Below are 16,174 nucleotides of genomic sequence, written 5' to 3' on the forward strand. Positions count from 1 at the left end.
GTCAATGGAGGAACACTGTACATTCATTCCAGCGCCGAAGGGGGCGGTGGCGACGGGAAGGATAATGTTTTGTCTATCACATCATACTGAGGTGGGGGGGGGGCACAGTATCTAATTAAATGAAACAAAAAATATTGTTAGGAGTGGTGGGGAGGACTGTCTCCAAGGTAACCAGGTAACTGGCAGCTATGGCAACGCGTTTCGGTCAGACACTGAACATTACTGGGGGAGGGGGGGGTGCGCACCCTCACCCCCCCCCCAAAAAAAAAGTAAGCCCAAAACAAAAGCCTCATCCGGGCCACTTGGAGCTCAGCGGGTGGTTCTCCACGTCCCGTCCCCCGGGGTTTCAGGGAAGACTGCCGCAAAGCGTGTGGGGGTGACGTAATGCAGACAGGCTGTCGCCATGGTAACAGTGAACCGTTTTCTTTTGAATTCGTATTTTTAGCATAAACACGACTGGAAGGAGCTTCACCAAGTCAACAAATACAAACCCTAATAGCGACTTTGAAACCTCAACTCTACTATCCCTGGCTCAAAGCGGATTTTGCGGTCCTACTCTTGTTTTGCAACCATACTTCGAAACTTTCTATGAACCTCAACACTTACCTTGAAACTCTATTCCTTAAACCCGAATGAGACAATAACTTGAAACAATCTCAAAAGCTTTCATGAAAGTATAAAACTCAATCCAGTGAGGACACCATCTGTTGTTTATCATGTAGAAAGTGTGTTTTTATTATTTCAAACTGTACCGTGCACCTTGACGTCGTCAAGATGTTCACCTCGTACCTGTCTCACTTCTTCGCTCCTCCCACCTCCCGTTTGACAGACAAAAAAGTGTCAGAGAGTGAGAAGACCAACAAGAAACACGGGTATGAAGACAAAATATATACCCCCCCATCCCCTCCACAACCTAATTCAAGCCCGTCTTTTTTTTTTCCTAATCAAAATCAGTCATTGGCTGGTTATTTACATGCACAGTATCCCCCCCATCCCAACAGACACACTAATGTCGGGTCCCAAAGCCATCTGCACAACCAACCCCTCTTCAGGAATTCACCTGATTGTTCTCAAATTTGACGTGGGCATCCTAGACAAATGGCCGACAATAAAATGTGGATCTTGTGAATATGCATCTAAGTGTGGTCGGAGTTTGGTGACACATGGTTGATGATTTGTGGGCTGGCTGCAGATGTCTTTGGGAGCAGAAATTTCAAGACTGCTCTAATTTGACATCAACATATTCTAAAATGACAATGAGCTGCGCCTTTGTTCCTTTTTTTCTCTCTTTTTTTTTTTTTTGAAATGACGGGTGTGTCCCCCCCCCCCCTCCCACAACAACAATGATGTGCGGTGCCATTTTACAACACCGGGTAATCCTGTGACACATACACACACATCCTGTAGTACACTACAAACATTTGTGTTATTAACTGGTAAAGACGTGTGTCTGCGGTGAATCGGCTGTCTCCTTACTCCGGTTCATCCTATCTGGCAATCCTTTCGACATGCTGGTTCATCCCTGAGCTTGGTACATTCCATTCAGGGATGGTAGTCTTACACACACACACACACACACACACACACACACACACACACACACACACACACACACACACACACACACACGTCTTCTCCAAGGCAGGATAAGCTAGTCCTCTGTTTGGGGGGGAGCCAGAACCAGTTTCCATCCGCAGTGGCACTGTTCAGCCTGAAGGTGGCGCAAGCGCCCATTAGCCAGCCCTGGGGTGCAGAGAGGGACATGTTAGGACTGAAAAGAGGCGAGCAAGATGACCAGTCTGACTTACGTGTAGAGAGGCTGCAGTTGGAGGTGCGAGGACTTCTGTGGAGGCTGGTAACCGTATGAGTCGAAGCCGCCGATGAAGTCGACTGGGCGAGAGAAAGAGAGGATGGATTGGTTTTGTTTTGCGTCCATCAAATGTCTGACTGCGTTGTCAGAATTCCGGGCATGACATGGTGAAAAAATTGTGGTCACAATAGAGGAATAATATGTGCACAAAAAGAGGTGGTCCGCTCATGAGACCCGAGTCAGACTTAAATCGCCCACAAATGGAGCACACCTCCAGAAATACAGAGCATAACGGTATTGCAGTTTCAAGTGAAGGTGCGCTCCATTTTCTTATCTAGACGTCCACAAGTTGTTCACAGGAATTATATCAAACCCACAAATAAGTATTTTGTGCCCATGCTATACTGTATCTCTATTGAGGACACAATTTATAAAATTTTTATCCATGTCACATCTGGAGCTCGGCAGAATTGGAATATTAATGATGAAAAATGCGTGGCCTCCATGAGTCTCACAACAAAACGCCCTAACACCCACCCATGGGTCACGCGCTTCACGGTGTGACAGCTCCGTGTCACTGTTGAACCACAGGCCTTCATTTGTCAGGCTTTAGACGCACAGAGGGCTCACACACAGGATGACAGGCAGGAATATTCCAATCACACACATGGACAGATCACACGATCACGAGGGAATCCTTGACATCGGCCACATTGTAACCCAGGCGCACCAGTGACATGCGGCGCGCCCGGCTCATGGCCGGTGCAACTGACAATGAGATTTACAAATGTCATTTTGGTTGACTGCATCCCAGTGAAGAGATGCCCCTCACTTAACTCAAGACGGTTGAGCCATCTCTTTTATTAAATACTGTATATGATACAGTATATGCGCTACGAATAAAAATCCACTAGAGGGCACTGTGTCTTTAAATAAAATGCGTCTTCCCTACAACCAGGAAGTCCGAAAATAATTACGTGATACCACAAAATAACCTCAATTAAAGGTCAAATATTTTCGGGGGGGATAATGTGCTTAGCCAAAAAGTTCATTTTAAGGTACTGTGAGTGTTGTAAATGAAGCAAATGAAATCCAAATGGATTTTAACATCAAATTAGAACGACTGTTCTATTACATCGGGAATATGCTGATACGAATTTTGCTAATTATTTGATGTCTCTTATTTGTAAATATGCCCCAAATTTTGTATGGATAAGTCATACAACATTTCTACAACTAATTCCTTTCAACTTGGTGAAAGGACACTTTGATTCTCTCCTCTTTCATCTCAAACTGCTTCCAACAACAAAGCGTGTCCCGGAAAAGTGGTTAGGACTGCGCGACTGTCCGTGTTTTATGTTATGTGTTGTGTTTATTATTTTACTTTATGTTAACTGTTTTGTTAAGCGCTTTGTTACAGCTGCCGCTGTTGTGAAAGCGCTATATAAATCAGCATGTATTGTATTGTATTGTATTGTAACTTGGTAAACAACTACAGTGCAAATCAGCCTGTGGCTCACGGGCATCATGGCTTGCGCGACATATTTTTCGCAGCGCGTTTTAACTTTGCAATTCATTTGATCTATAAAAGAAGTGATAGGACTGACGTTTCATTATTCTTCTTCTTCTTCTTCTCCTTTCGGCACGTCCCTATCCAGGGGTCGCCACAGCGAGTCAGTAATTTCCATCCGCCCCTGTAAACCGTCCTACCAACTCGCATGGTCGTCTTGGCAAAAGTTTTACGCCGGATGCCATTCCTGACGCAACCCTCCCCATTCCTCCGGGCTTGGGACCGGCACTGGGGAACAGTGCACCCCCAGGGGAGGGCACTGCCCCCCAGCGGCTGGGTTGACGTTTCATTATTCTAAAAAGAAAAAATGCCATTTTCAATCTGTTCATGTTGACACAAAAGATTCGCTTTGCACTTTGTTGCCTCACTGTACCCAACGTGAACTCACTTTAAAATTGTGATAACGATACTAAACTTTGATTACGACTTCCCGGAAAAGACATTCAATAGAGGATGACGCTGAAAACACTCACAGCTGTCCTCGTCGTCTTGGAAGACTTTGCTCACGTAGCATGCGTACACAAAACCAAAAAGCTGTTCAAAGACAAGAGAGTTTCATCATACATACTGCATGTAGCGTGCAGCCTTGAGACGATGTAGCGTGCCTGCCTGCATACTTACGGCCAACAGGACCTGGATGGCCGAGCTCAGCACTTCAATGTACTGATAGTCCAAAAGGCAGCCGGAGACGGTGATGACGTGATGGTCGTCCGGGGCCAAGTGCGAATCCAACACTGGCGTCACCAAGCAACCGGGACCGTGCTCCATCCACCAGGAACGGTGTAGCGATGTGTTGAATGTCATGAGAAAGTCCCTGTCCTACGCACATTCAGACACATGAGGGTTTTTTTTTCAATTTGAGGTTTGGTCATTAAAAAAAAAAAAAAAAAATCTTTTGACATTTGTATTATTGACTGTCACAAAAGTGGGTGGACGCGTGATAACACAAGTCTCAAAGGCCCATAACCGAAAATTGAACAGGAAGTCGGCCATTTTTGGTTTGAAGGAGCTGATTTGGGGGGCGATTGTTTTCACCCAAAATGGCTGCCTCAAACTGTGATGACAATTTCATCCTACCAACAAAACCTAGCGCAGTACAATTAACTACTGTTGTTATTGTGCCTTTTCTAAACTTTTCTTTTTTTTCCCAGAAGTCAGATTGGCTCCAGCAGCCTTTGGATCACGCTTCAGAACACCCCCTGTTGCCTTGACTATGTTTTCCAGTCATGTTTTATTTAATCAATATTTGTGGAGTTTCCTCAATAGAATTCCACTCATTCATTCATTCATTTATTTATTTTCCGATCCGCTTCTCCTCACAAGGGTCACGGGGGGTGTTGGAGCCTATCCCAGCCATCTGCGGGCAGTTGGCAGGGGACACCCTGAACCGGTTGCCAGCCAATCGCAGGGCACACACAGAAACGAACAACCATCCGCGCTCACACTCACACCTCGGGACAATTTTAGAGTGTTCAATCAGCCTGCCATGCATGTTTTTGGAATGTGGAAGGAAACCAGAGTACCCGGAGAAAACCCACGCAGGCCCGGGGAGAACATGCAAACTCCACACAGGGAGGCCGGAGATGGAATTGAACCCAGTACCTCTGCACTGTCAGGTCGACGCGCTAACCACTGGACCGCCCTCAATAGAATTCCAGTTTAAAAAAAACAAAACAAAAAAACACAGAATAACAAAGTAATCATTTATCAAGGGTCTTAATGTAACAGGCTTCCTTCCGGGCGAATTCTCTTGCAGTAGTAGAACACCATCACCATGTTCGTATAAATATTATAAAGAGCACTTTGTTAAGGACGCTTCCGATGGATCTTTCTGATGTAAATGGCGTGCAAAACACTGTAACGGTTACATTGTTGTTTAATGGGGAAGGAGTTCAACTTAGTCGGCTTTGCAGTGGTCTCTAAAATAGCACATGAAAAAGAAAAAAAAAGCAGTAAAAAGCGTGAGGGATGTGCACTGTGGGTATGGAGAGGGAGGGAGGGCGACTTTGCGGCTGCTGTAATATGGTCCACTACTTGCAAAACCACTGGGGAAGAGAGGAAAAGAAGTGTGTGTGTGTGTGTGTGTGGGGGGGAAATTGGTGATCTTATTTTTTCCCCTTGCCCCCCCCCCCCATCCTCGCTCGTCTCTGGAGGCCTTGAAGCTACTCTGCTGCTACGTTGCTCTTATTTTTCAATACAAGAAGGATCCAATTGCCTCATTGACTTTCCCCCTGAGTGTATTTGAAGTTGCAGAGGAGTCCAACAGCAGGGTCTGGGAACTTTGCCATGTGTCCTTTTGGCTTGTCATTTCTTGCCACAAAAGTCGCCATTGTGATGCTGAATCTGCTCGGCCAATTAGCGGCCAGCGGTCGTTTGCGTTGCCCAGCCACTTCTATTCTAAGTGGATCAGATCTGGATCAAACTTGGTTGGATATTGCAGTTTCCAGATAGGTCATACACATCAAAAATTGAATTCAAACTGGATCCGATCTGTTTTAAATTGGGGGTTGTTGTTACATTTTCAACATACTCCAAGCAAATTTCATCCAAACTGGATCCAATTTGGATTCAATCTGGTTTGATAATCCAGTTTTAGTGCATGCACCGAGCAAATTTCATTCAAACTGAACAGCTCGGGATTAAAGATGGTTTGAATTACAATATTTGCACATACGCATCGCATTCTGATTCAAACCAGATCTGATCTGGATTCAATTTAGTTTGACTGTAGTTCTACAGTGTACACAGCACATTTTATTCAAACTGGTCAGACCCGTATTCATCGTGGTGTGAATTACAAGTTCACCCCTGATCTTGAGTCCTTTAAACGGAGCAAGTATCAGGTTCTCTAATCAAGATGAGACTGACGAGCGGCGAACTGACCTGAGACAGGTTGCCCACCTCCAGGTAGAAGCAGATGATGAAGGAGTTCCAGCCCACCCACAGCACCAGCCACACTGCATACTACAAATAACACAACAGGCTTGCCTCACAGCCGGCTATTTTTAGAAACCCAAATTGTCTGCCGTGTACTCACAAAGATGAGGTATCTGAATCGGAACTGCACGGTGCCGAACATGCCCAGGATGACGGCCATGGTGTGCAGGAAGTTGGCCAGGATGGGTGCCCACTGGTAACCCAGGAAGTCAAACACCTGCCTCTGGAGGGCGGCCACCTGGGGATCGCAACAAAACCAAGGAGTCCCGTTAGAACATGCTGGCGACATGCGCGCTTCTGCAGCTGTTGTTGCCATGGTAACTGCCTGGAGCCTAAAGACACCCTACTCCAAACTAATGAGGATGTACGGCCCGCAATCCCAACAATGGCCTCCAGTACACGCACACACGCGCACAGAATGCCATCATCACGGTGGGCTCGTGTTACACACTTATTACATTCGGACAAGACAAAAAAAAAAAAAAACATCTATTTTTAGACGCATGGAGCTGCTAAGTTTAACTCCAGAATGAAGACCAGATGGCGAATGGGGGCCCTCCGGAGCATGTTTGAGGTCAAAGAACTCACCTCACACGCCAATATTCCGACAAATACACACACACACACACACACACACACACACACACACACACACACACACACACACACACACACACACACACACACACACACACGCGCGAGCTACAAGCAGCTGCAACTCAAAGCACTGACTGTACTCGACAAAAAAAATGTCTGATTAACCCGCATGTAGCACGCTGCTTTAATTATACCCCGGAGCAGCACACAGTGCCAAACATTGATGTGAGGCGTTCAAGGAACCTCGGAAATTCTAACTGCAACCACCCTCCTGCATACACTAGTCTTATACTGTCTACCATCAGATATGGAATTTATGAGCCATTCCTTCAAAGAAAACTGCTCCCAGAAGCAACGGCTGTGTTTGTACAGCGGCTTTCAGATGCAGCAATTTGTCTAGTTATCTATCTGTAGCGATAACAAGATATCTGGTATGCAATCTCTTTGATTTATTTGCCTTGCCGTACTAGTAAAAGCGCAGCCCTGCATAAATCATGTCGCAGTTGTGATTACCGGGAGAAACAATAGTTGCGCGACCATAAATACTTAAGATAATCTGCGAAACACCCGTGAAGGAGAGAAAGTGTGCAATTCATAAACTCAGGATTTGAAGCGCATCGATGCATCCAAATATGAGTAATGAGATATTCCATGTTTACATTACTTATGTATTTGCATTCTGGATCAGATCCAGATTTGTGATAAAGTAATTTTTTTACAGAATGGATTTACACAGCAAATTTCCCTCATGCTTGATCATATCCAGATTAAACCTGATAAAGGTGAGAGTTTGCGGGATGAAAAATGTTGAAAATCAAATTGCCTTCAAATCAGATCAGATCTGGAGATTGGCTTGACTCGACATCTTGCAGGGTGTATCGCATTCCCTTCAAAGTGGATCACGTTTGGATTCAATTAAGCGAACATTACACTTTAATATGGAGTTCAGATTTCACTCAAACTGGAGCTAATCTACACACATTTGGTACGACATTAATTTTATGGCATATGCATAAGAGATTTGAGAGAAAAACAAGATTGGATCTGGATTAAACATTAACAAGTCACATATTATGGAAACTGAATCAGATCTGGAATAAGGTCGGTAAACACATTATGTCATGACGACCACTATCAGGACTCCATATGAATATTAATTTCATATTCCGCTCAAAGTGGATTTGAGTTGGATGAAATTTGGTCAACATTGCATCTTGATGATTGACTGAACACAAATTTCACATTTCATTCAAAGTGAATCCAACCTAGACTGAACTTGTTTTCACACTGGTTTGAAAGCATACACAAGCCAAATTTGATTCAAGGTTGAGCTGGTCTTGACGTTACCTTTTATTGATCGCATGAACAAGAGATTTGATGGAAACCTAATTAGCTCTGGGTTCATCAATCCATCCATTTTCTAAACCACATAACCTCACAAGGGTCGCGGGCAAGCTGGACCCCATCCCAGCTGTCTTTGGGCAGTAGGCAGGGGACACCCTGAACTGGTGGCCAGCCAATCAATCGCAGGGCACACAAAGACGAACGACCATTCGCACTCACAATCCCACCCAGGGACAATTTAGTGTTGCATTTAACCTGCCATGCATGTTTTTCGGAATGTGGCAGGAAACAGGATTACCTGAAGAAAACCCACTCAGGCACACGGAGAACATGCAAAATCCACACAGGAAGGCCGGAGCCGGAATCGAACCCTGCACCTCTGCGCTGTGAGGCCAGCGCGCTAACCAGTCACCCACCGTCTCGCATTCTAGGTTCAATTTAGTAAATTGCTATTATCAAGAGTCAAAACTGAATCCGATGTTCACATTTCATCAAAACGAATCCAATCTAGATTGCACTTGATTCGACAGTTTTACGGCATACATAGAGTACATTTCATTCAAACTAGAGTCAATCTAGATTAAATTACACATTATATTTTCCAGACTCTGCATATACAAAACACAATGTTATGGAAAGTGGATCACATCTGGTTTCACTTTATCGGGCATGACATTTTGACCATAGAAATTTCTTATTTCATCTAAACTGGGTTAAACTTTAGATTGGGTTAGGTAAACATTAAACCAGTGGTTCTTAATCATATTTTTATTTTTCACTAATGAAGGGTTCGGTGCCTCTAACAAGGTTAAGAACGACTGTATTAGACCTTAATATGAAGTTCAAATGTCATTCAAACGGGATCCAATCTAGGGTGAACTTGGTTTGACATTCATTTGACAGTTTAATCATGGCAGATTTCATTCAAGATAGATCCAATCTGGATTCATTTTGACATTTTACAGACTTTGCATAAAAGCACCTTTCATGAAAGACGGAATGCAAAGTTTGCGTTTGATTCAAACTGAATCCAGCAGCATCAAAGTTAAGGTTTGATGCTACTTTTAAAACATACAATTTCATGGAAACTGGATCGGCTCGGGATCAAAACTTGATTTTGACTTTACGCAATAAACACTCTCATGGGGATTTTTTTTGTTTGTTTGTTTCGTGCGAATCAAAGAATGTGAAGTAAAGCGGAGGATTGTTGCTTGTTGTTAGGCACTCACCAGCTGCAGGGAGCATATGACCAGCAGCGTGCATCTCCCGTCGCACTTCCCCATCTTAGAGGGCTCGGCACGCGGCTTCGGGCCGCGCAGGCTCCGGGGGAAGGACGGCTCCCCGCTCAGATCCAGACTTGCCTGGCCGTGTCAACTCACACCATTCCGGGTTGAGGAGGCCCCTTCCTGCCGCCTCCTCGCTCCTTTCCTCCGAAGCTCGACTGGTGCTGGCCCTCACAGCGGGGGACACATTTTTTTTTTATGCTCGTATTTTCAATTTATTTTCGTCTTCTTCCAGGTGGGGTGGGTTTGAAAGAGGGCTTCGCGCCGGGCCCGCTGCGGTCAGACCACCAGCGACAAGCGAATCACCTCGGCCACACCTTCCGGAGGGTCTGGAGGGAGGGGAGAGAGAGAGGGGGGGGTATGCATACACACACACACACACAAAGGCACAAAGAGAGGGGAGAAATGTGTAAGATGGGCCGCAGGCTGCAGACAGAAAGAAATGAGCATCATATGATAGCGGGATCACACGGGGAACGAACCCGCAGCGTGTCTTCGGAGGCTTCGCCCCCCCCCCCCCGCCCGGCGACGGGACGCACAAAGCAGCCCGTTGTGACTCACCACGTTCGGATGAACAACAATCGCGGACCCCCGTGAGGCTCCCCCGCTCGCCGCCTTCCCGTTCCGTCTTCTCCGTCGGTCACCCTCCAAGAAAAACGGTTAGATTTGGGTGTCCGGGAGGTGGGGTGGGGGGGCCAAGTGGGGAAACAGGCTCCTTCGCTTCGTCTCTCCTCGCCGTCTTTTGTCAACAATCGATGCCGGGGTGTGCGCAGGAGGGACCGGAGGAGTGAGGGGAAAGAGGCGGGCGGGAGAGCGAAGAGGTGGTGGAAGTGGGGGGAGGGGGGCGGCGACCCCCTCGAGGAGGAGCTGCGTGGATCCTGCAGGGGGGGGGTTCGACGCGGATGAGCGGATGCACGCACGCCCAGCAGCGGGGATGGATGGAGGAAGGCCGGGCGGGATCGCACTATTGGCCCGGGGAGACGCTCGGCTGGCTACTCGGCTTTACTTCCACTATCATTAGCAACATCATCAGCCACCACAAATATAAAAGGCCTGGTAGAACACTTACCTGGAGGTTGATATATCAAAAGTGTTGAGAAAAAGTTACACTGCAACAAAGACTCATAATTGGTATAGCTACTAAAATTATATATACTTTTTAAGTCGTACATGGGCATGTACTACATCTACCAGATCGGAGCAGCCTACGAGTTACTAACTCTTCTCAAATGTCCTTCTAAACACATCAAAGATTACAAAAAAAAAGAAAAAAGTAGTGTGTGTGTGTGTGTGTGTGTGTTTAAGTTATACAGCTCCATCTGTTGCGCACATGGATGAACACACGCAAGCATACAGATTCAAATAAAAGCAGAACAAATCGGGATGCGCTGACCAGTTTGTCCGTCATTTGTTGCCAGTAGATGCTATCTGTCGTTTCTGGCTACATTGTGTTTATATTTCTATGTTTAAACAATCTTTAGGGTATTTTTTTTTCCCAATAGCTGCATCAAATAGTCAACGGCTTTGAAAAAAAGTGTTTCATTTTTCTGTGTGGCCCGGTGTTTGGATGGGTGGGAGTGGACCCGCCAGGATGACCTATCAAGATGTGCTGACAGGCTGTTCAGGTGTGCGTCAATGTTTTCGGTTCTGGATTTCGTTGTCATTTGCAGATCATGCAAACACATCAATTTTCCCTACCAGCGGATGTTTACGTCGGAATTCAATTTGGCACTTAAGGCAGTTTGAAGGGAAACCGCCCCCCCACAGACATTTAAATTTACAGATTGTGCCTACAGCAGATGACACTCAACTTGGATCAGTCATTTAAAGTTGGTAAACATGACACGTTATAGCAGACACAGAACATTCGATTCACACTGCGCCAGATCCAGATTAAATTTAGTTTGAGAATTATTCCAATTATCCTGAAGAGGGTCGCGGGGAGTTGCTGGAGTTTATACCAGCTGATTTCAGGCTGACTACAACCTGAACTGGTCGCCAGCCAGTCGCAGGGCACATATAGAGACAATCGACCAATCGCAGCCACGTTCACACTGAATGAGAATCGGTTCCCACGCTGCCCGCACACAAGTAAGGCGAGTGTACCACTACACTATCAGCGACTTTCAAATTGGATCATACCTGGATTGAGTTTAGAAACATGAATCACAAAAAAAATGATCCGGACATCACAGTTGACAGCCTGCACAGACATAGCGAAATGGCTTTCAAACTGGACCAGATCTGAATTAAACTCGGGTTCACATTAGTTTGGTTGCTTGTGGAGTACTTCACAAAGGAAGAAAGTTACGATTTGATCTAATTGTTTCTTATACAGGCTTCAAGATAGAGATAGCTAACATTTCAAGTCATGGTAAAAAAAAAAAACAACTTCTGGTAATCTTCTGAAAGTTCATTTGGGGGTGACTGATAAAACAAGAGAAGACTTTTTTTTTCCTTTACAGAATCAGTGAATTTTATTAAAAAGAACAAAAACATAAGCGTTACAAAAAAAAAAATCATTGCCGATGTTCTTACGCACTCACACAATTGCACACGCGCACATCTGCTACTGAATCTCTCCCATGTACAGCCGTTTATCACTGCCACCAGAGAGCACTGGGGAGACAAAGAAAGCGCAACATAAGCAAGCCGCTGGAAAAGCAGATACACTCAATATTTACACATGGAATTACAGTTCCAATCTACTTCAACAATGCTCACAGCCCAAAAAAAAAAAAGGTTGTGGCCACTGAGACCGTGAATGAGCGCTAGCAAAAATACAAATTCCCTCCCAAATCATCAACATGTTTCCAGCAGTTTTAGAAAAATTCCCTAAGTAGATTAGTTCAATAAGTATTGACTGTAAAAGTTGCATATTTCTTACAATTCTTTTTGGGGGAAAAAAATACACATTTATATTTCTGAGAAGGTTACACAGTCCTGAAATTGAAATTGTATTTTCAATGAAAAGTCATATTTCCCCAAAAGTAGCATATTTTCAAAATAAGTTGTCTCTGGAAATCTTTTTTTCCAAAAACTGCACATTTGACCACAAGTTATATTTACAAATAGGTACTATTTTCTCCCCCCTCAAAATTATTTTCAGGAGAGGAATACGTTTCCAAAAAGAAAAAAAAAAATCAAAAAACTCAGATTTTCAACAGTCACGTCCTCCCAAAACGGTCATATTTTTGAAAAACTGTTGTAGGTTTCTTCTAAAAATTGTATATTCTGAAAAAAAGCTGTATATTTTCAAACAAAAAAAAAATCTCAAAAATGTGATATACTTTCAATTACAAAGTCATTTTATTTTAAAGACAAATTTTAAAGAAAAAAAAGTATTTGCAAAAAAATTGCTTCAAATTTTCAAATACAGCACACAAAATATTTTTAAGATGAATTTTCAGCCACTAAATGTAGTTCTAATGCACTCCAGAAAAATTCCCAAAGAGCAAGTGTTGCCGAATCGCGATCGGACGAGGCTCGTCTGTACCCTCAAACGTCGGCGGGCGCAACTGCCAACTTACCGACGGGCTCCTCGGGATGAAAGACCACCTCGTTGACCGAGCCGGCGTGTCCTGGCAGCTTGTAGAGGATGCGGCGTGATGTGGTGTCCCAAATGTACACAAATCTTAACACAAAAACGTGCCACTTTTTTGAGTGAATTCCCGTCGCTCTCTTGTCGACATTTCATTTCCCCGCAGCTTCCGACGCAGAATTGGTGCGTGAGCGCGCGTGTGTGTGTGTGTGTGTGTGTGTGTGTGTGTGTGTGTGTCACCTGTCAGCTGATCCCGCGGCTATTTTGCTACCGTCAGTGGACCACGAGCACCTCAACAGATTCTTGAAGAAAACATCACTCATTGTTGGATTTTTTTCAAGAAAAAAAAATAAAAAATAAAAGACACACACTGCTAGCCGATGACTGACTCTGTGAAAAATACTAAATCTAACGCAGAGAGAACGGTATTGACCATCCTTCTCGTGAATATTAAATCAATACCTTTTCAAAGTTGTGTACGTTGCCCTGGAAAATCTTCACACATCTTTCCTTGGGCGCAAAAGGTCGAACGTCCCAAATACGCACTGCGTGCAGAGATACGCAACGGTCAAAACACATGCATGAAAAGAGAGACTGGCGGAGTCTTTTTTTTTTCCATCGCGTAAAAAGATTACCGGTGTTGTCCATAGAGTTTGAGAGAAGGTAAGATCCCTCCGAACTGAGACTGAGTCCGGTCACGGAGTCACCGTGCCCGTGCATGTTGTACATCAACTTGTTCTGTCTCAGGTCCCACACCTGCAACGCACAAATACTCATCCTTTTTTTTTTTTTTTTTTTAAACGGAAGCGCTGATTTCGGTATTTGGGATAAATGGGTCGATTAATTAAAACGTTTTTTTTTGTTGTTTTTTTTGTTTTTTTTAAACAGCTTGTTTTGTCTCAGGTCCCACACCTGCAACGCACAAATGCTCATCTTTTTTTTGTTTTTAAACGGAAATGCTGATTTCGGTATTTGGGATGAATGGGTCGATTAATTAAAACATTTTATTTTTTATTTTTTAAACGTTGACAACAATCAAGCTATGACGGATTCAAGAGCAAGCCTTGTTACCTTGATGTCGTTGTCGATGCCTCCGGACAGAATTTGGTCACTTGTGTCGTTGAAGGTGACGGCGAGCACCTGGTAGGTGTTCTGGAAAGTGTGGATGGCGCCTTTCTTGCGCACGTCCCACAACTGCAACGCAATACGTACAAGAATTCATGATGCGGTGGTACCTCGAATTGCGAGTGACCCCCATTTGAGAGTTTTTTAAGATATGAGCCACAGCTCGGACATCTTTTTTTTATTTTTTTGTCTTGAGTTGTGAGCAAAAATTGGAGTTTCTAAATAACACAGAAAAAAGAGAAAATTGTACGCGTTGACTTCAGCAAACAACATGAATACAACGTCAATTCAAAATCACAATTATGCCTTCTGCTAGCTTAATGCTAACAGATATTGAGGAAAAAAAACATACAAGGGACAATGAAACGAGCATCAATGTTGCAGTATTTATAATCCTTGAAGCATATTCAAAAATACTTACAGGCACATAGTCTTTATGTGCCATGGAAAAAAAAAGTCATTGTAATGCAATTTACTGGGTTTAAAAGGGACTGTCTTCATTTTATTTATTACATAAGAATTATACACTTTCCCCTGGTGGCCAAAATCATAATTCAAGATTGTTTCATTCTTTACGTTCTATTAAATTACAATGCTAATGTCTGTTTTGAGAAAGCACAACACTGAGAAGTGATATTTTACATCTTATTAAAGACATTACATGTTTTTTTTAAATATACATTCGGCATCGTATTCCACGCCACCTCACCTTGACGGTCCCGTCGTCGCTGCCGGTGCACACGAGTTGGGGTCCCCTGCGGGCGGGGTAGCAGGTGTTGACGAAGGAGGTGTGGCCCTTCAGCCGCTTGATCCGCTCGCCCGTCTCGCTGTCCCACACGCCCACCGTCTTGTCTGTGCTCGCAGAGAACAGCAGGCTGACCAGGAAAAAAAAATACACGCTACTTTTTCAATTTCATCTGGTGTTTTAGGAACAATTTAACAGTTCTAAGTCATGTTTTGGGGTTTGAAAGTATGCTTTTAAATAAGGGCGATCATTTCAAAGTAGGTGAGTGGAGTGACCTTCCGTCTGTGTTGTAGTGCAACTCCATCACTGCTCCGCTGTGACCCTTCAGCGTTGCAAAGTTGTCGCAGTCGCCATACACATTCCACATCACTGCAGACACAAACATAGCTCATGTCTTCCTCGCACAGTAACGCCTTCATGCCATTTGTGTGTGACGGCTTACATATGAGCCTGTCAAAGCCGGACGACGCCAGGGTGGCTCCGTTAGGGTGAAACTTGCAGCAATACACTTCGCCTTCGTGGCCCGACATTAACATGATGGGGGCCTGCAGGCTGGACGACCTCGGGGGCCCCTAGAGGAGTCAAATCACATTAATCCATTTGAAATATTTACAACTACTAACTACTCATTTGCACCACTAGGTTGCACTGGTGGGCTATCTTACTCCTAGCCTCCCATACAACGAACAACCGCCGAGACCGTATTTCAAATTCTAGTCCGTACAGTTATTAAGTTACAAACATAAACTAACGAGCTTAGTCGTCATTTTCATGCGACTCGGAAACTCAAAACAGTACCGCGGCCACGAGCTGCTGAGACTGGGCCGCCGCCACCAGCTCCGTCCGGGGTCTCTTCAAGGAAGCAGAGGGCACCACCGCCATGTCCGCCACTCTCTTCTTCGGCTCAATCATGCTAATTTCTTCGACAAAATCGTCTAAAACTTTGAAATTATGTCCCTTTAACTATACAAACACGAATGTATGACCGCCTTTTCACGGTCGTGTATAAGCGGACAGCTATCGGGAGAGAACAGAGAGAAGTAGTTCCGCGAGTTCGAGTGTTGTGATTGGTCGAGATTTGCAGTCGCCGTGCTGATTGGCTGCACGGCTTGAGGTCGGCGGTATGTACCCGGAAGCGGAAATGAACTAGTTGAGCGTTCTCTGATTGGTAGGAACAAAGGCGGCGACGATTACCAATGACGTCGACCTGTGTACAGCAATC

At 44.6% G+C, this 16,174-nt stretch overlaps 2 protein-coding genes across 3 annotated transcripts; both read right to left on the bottom strand.

Moving 5' to 3' along the window:
* Positions 1–710: 710 nt before the first annotated feature.
* On the bottom strand, positions 711–10,392 carry nkain1 (sodium/potassium transporting ATPase interacting 1). The gene is made up of 8 exons (XM_019874180.1): positions 10,103–10,392; positions 9,488–9,870; positions 6,418–6,555; positions 6,264–6,344; positions 4,002–4,199; positions 3,854–3,914; positions 1,809–1,890; positions 711–1,743 (listed from the first exon to the last, which is right to left on the bottom strand). The coding sequence occupies exons 2-8, from the start codon at positions 9,539–9,541 to the stop codon at positions 1,734–1,736; spliced, it is 624 nt and encodes a 207-aa protein (XP_019729739.1). The 5' UTR covers positions 9,542–9,870; positions 10,103–10,392; the 3' UTR covers positions 711–1,733.
* Positions 10,393–11,990: 1,598 nt separating this feature from the next.
* snrnp40 (small nuclear ribonucleoprotein 40 (U5)) lies at positions 11,991–15,983 on the bottom strand. Of its 2 annotated transcripts, XM_019874174.1 has the most exons (10): positions 15,751–15,982; positions 15,395–15,524; positions 15,228–15,321; positions 14,917–15,082; positions 14,154–14,276; positions 13,718–13,838; positions 13,545–13,627; positions 13,323–13,384; positions 13,072–13,175; positions 11,991–12,160 (listed from the first exon to the last, which is right to left on the bottom strand). In XM_019874174.1, exons 1-10 carry the CDS (start codon positions 15,862–15,864, stop codon positions 12,111–12,113), a joined length of 1,047 nt encoding a protein of 348 aa, XP_019729733.1. In that variant the 5' UTR covers positions 15,865–15,982; the 3' UTR covers positions 11,991–12,110. The 2 variants fall into 2 exon arrangements, with proteins under 2 accessions (XP_019729733.1, XP_019729734.1); XM_019874175.1 differs by lacking the exons at positions 11,991–12,160; positions 13,072–13,175 and adding an exon at positions 13,186–13,276 and having other exon boundaries at positions 13,313–13,384; positions 15,751–15,983.
* Between the last annotated feature and the right edge of the window lie 191 nt (positions 15,984–16,174).

This window comes from Hippocampus comes, unplaced genomic scaffold, assembly GCF_001891065.2.
Source record: "Hippocampus comes isolate QL1 unplaced genomic scaffold, H_comes_QL1_v1.1 scaffold166, whole genome shotgun sequence".
Lineage (NCBI taxonomy): Eukaryota > Metazoa > Chordata > Actinopteri > Syngnathiformes > Syngnathidae > Hippocampus > Hippocampus comes.